General features: G+C 59.9%; 1 protein-coding gene across 2 annotated transcripts in view; it reads right to left on the reverse strand.

Annotated features, from left to right (window-relative positions):
• The window catches only part of SARNP (SAP domain containing ribonucleoprotein), a 16,172-nt gene extending 13,619 nt beyond the window's left edge, over positions 1-2,553 (reverse strand). For both annotated transcript variants that reach the window (XR_003573874.1, XM_027907328.1), the window contains exons 1-4: positions 2,487-2,553; positions 1,744-1,843; positions 1,573-1,619; positions 803-870 (exon numbers count right to left, since the gene is read on the reverse strand). Coding sequence is in view for 1 of the 2 variants with exons in the window: in XM_027907328.1 (XP_027763129.1) it covers positions 803-870; positions 1,573-1,619; positions 1,744-1,843; positions 2,487-2,522 (251 nt within the window). In the remaining variant the exon portion in view is untranslated. The remainder of the gene's footprint in view (positions 1-802; positions 871-1,572; positions 1,620-1,743; positions 1,844-2,486) is intronic.
• Positions 2,554-2,908: the final 355 nt, after the last annotated feature.

The raw sequence follows: 2,908 nt of genomic DNA on the forward strand, positions 1-2,908 counted from the left end.
CAGCTCCTCCTCCCCCAAACAGCTCCCATAAAACAGTGGGAACGCCAGACTCATTAAGGAAAATGAGCGGCTTTTGTTCCCGGTCCCGGCACAGGTTCCCCATTTTATGCGCTGGAAGGTCCTAATGGCTTAATGGCACTTCCCCAGGAAGCAATTCTGCCCCGGAGCAGGGCTGGGAACCCGCTGGGACGGGATGGGAGCAGGGCTGGGATGCAGCTGGAACGGCCCCAGGACGCCCCCTCCTGCCCAGGAGCTCCCGAGCCCGGAGAATCCGGGCTTCTCTCAGGGGTGGGAGAGCTGAAAGCTCCTCTCCTGCCATGGGCAGCAACACTTCCCACCTGCCCTGGCAGCAACGAGTCCTGACCAATTCCAGGGATGGGGCTCCTCTGGGGAATCCATTCCAGGGCCTCCTCACCCTCACAGGGAGGAATTTCGTCCCAATATGCCACTTAATTCTCTCCTTTCCCCAGTGGGAAGCCATTCCAAAGGATCAAAACCCACAGAATCTTAACCCCAGGAACCTTCACCCACACATTCTCCAACCCCACAGAATCTTTCACCCCAAGGATGGAATCCCACGGAATCTCCAGTCTCAGGAAATCTCCCACCCCCAGGAACCTCCAATCCAATCCTCCCCCGCCCCGTTTCCCACCCCCAGGCAACCCCCCCAGGACCCCCAGTCCTGCTCCAACACGTGGGATCCACTCCCTCCTTCCATCCTACCCCCCTCCCGGGGGATGGATGATCCCGTGATCCCCTGTGCTCCCGGATTTTCCAGGCAGATCCCAATCCCCATATTTACACATCGGGGGATTTCACCGGAGCCTCTTCCACCTTCACGGGCGGCTCCGCCGGCTTCGGCTCTTCCTCCTGGGAACCAACGTGGAGAGTCCGTAAGAAACATCCCAGTCACCTTTTCTGGGGGGTTTCCAAGGCACAAACCCCTGTTCAGCCCAAACATTCCCAGGAATTCACGAGTTCTGTGTCCAGTGGCCCCTCAGGCTTCGCTACAGGGGGGGTTGGAAACTCTCCCTGTGCTTTTCCAAAGCCCCATAATCCCTTCCCAAAAGGTCTGGGCTGCACAAGGGGCTGGGGATGACCTGAGGGTGACATTCCCAGCCCAGCACGGAGTGGGGATGGCCAGGAGAGTGGGAATGACCAGGAGCGGCTCCAGCAGCACCCAACCTGCTTCTCACCAAATATTTCATGGGTAAACAGGGAAAAACCCTCCTTATCCTGCACTTGATGAGCAGGAAGGAGCCTGACAGTGGAAAGAGTCACTCCCTGAGAGTGTTTTAGGCTGGATTTTTTTTCAGGCTGGACTTCCTGGCCCTGGCAGGAACAGGGCTCAATCCCACGGGATCCATGGGCACCAACTAGGAGACTCTTCCCTAAATATCCTTAAACCCCCCAGGTGTGAATCCTGCTGGGCATGGAGGGAACAACCCTGTTCCGAGGGATCCCAAAAACTGGGATCTCATTAGTGATGGGATCCCCCATCCCACCCTCTGGAGAATCCCAGTTGGCAAACCAGGACCCCCTGGGATCATCCCAACCAAAAACACAACCCACCTCTATCTCCTCTCCCAGCACGTCCTCCTCATTGGCTTCTTCTTCAGCTGGAGGACAAAACAACGGAGCCATTGGAGCAGCAAAACACCCCAAGGAACCTCTGGATTCCCAGAGAACACAGGAATCCAGGTGGGAATTCCGGGGGATTCGGGAAGGGCCCGCAGCACCCACCATGCTCCTCCAGGTAGGCCTGGAGCCGGTTGATGAGGTCCTGCTTGTTGCCTTTGGCCTCCAGCCCTCTGGCCAGGCATTCCTGCTTCAGCTCTGCCAGCTGCGGTGGGAAAAGCTTCCGTCAGTTGGGAAGTACAAGGATTGAATGCAGGCATCAAAGGGGAATTGAAGGATGGAAAGGAACTGGGATGATTTGCTCCAGGGGGAATGTCCCAGGGGAACGTCCCCGGGACCCTCCCAGGGAATCCCTTTGGGACCTTCCTGGGGACCCTCCCGGGAGAATCCATTGGGGGAACCAACCAAGGGAACCCCCGGGGACCCTCCTGGGGGACCCTCCCGGGAGCCATCGCTGGGTCCCTCCTGGAGGAACCTCCCAGAGGAATCAACCGGGGGAACTTCTTGGGGACCCTCATAGGGGACCCTCCCAGGGGAACCTCCTGAAAAACCCACTGGGGGAACCTCCCTAGGACTCCTTTGGGGAAACCAACTGGGGAACTCTCCCCAGGACCCCTCCCCAGTAATCCCCGCCCCAGGTACCCCGTCCCCGGTATTCCCCCCCGGGCCTCTCCCACGCGGCTTCGCACCCACGCGGGGCCTCAGGGAGCCCCGACTTCAGGGGTCCCGGCCCTCGGAGGGGTCTCATCCCCGGGGGAGGGGGTCTGGCCGGCCCCCCCGCGGCGGCCGCGGGCGCTGCCCCCCCGGTTCCTCCTCTCAGCCCGCCCCAGTCGCGGTCCCCGCGGCACCTTCAGCTTGTGCAGCTCCACCGGCTCCGCCGCCATCTTGTCACCGACGCGCCGGGCCCGCCCCCGCCGGCCAATCAGCGCCAAACGCGCCCGAAGGACCCGGCAAAAGCACCGCCCGCCATTGGTCAGTTCCGCCCGGCGCCGCCCTCGAGGTATTGGTCGGTGGTGTTGAGTGACGTGGAGACGGACCAATGGGAGCGCGTCATTGCCGGAAGTTCGGTATTGTTATTAATTATTCGTTATTAATTTGTTAATTATGGGATCATTGACCATCAACATCCCTGGCCCTCACACTCTCTCCCTTCCCCCACGTATCTGCCAGTCCAGCACCTAAATGACCATTAAATTGGCCCCTGGATTATTGGGGGTCGTGTGAGTCCCAAAACAGCTCCTGGTTCCTTGGGGGGCTGGCTGAGCTTTTT

The sequence above is a fragment of the Empidonax traillii genome, unplaced genomic scaffold (assembly GCF_003031625.1).
Source record: "Empidonax traillii isolate 1590-97213 ecotype Southwest subspecies unplaced genomic scaffold, ASM303162v1 scaffold1437:size147607, whole genome shotgun sequence".
Taxonomy (NCBI): Eukaryota; Metazoa; Chordata; class Aves; order Passeriformes; family Tyrannidae; genus Empidonax; species Empidonax traillii.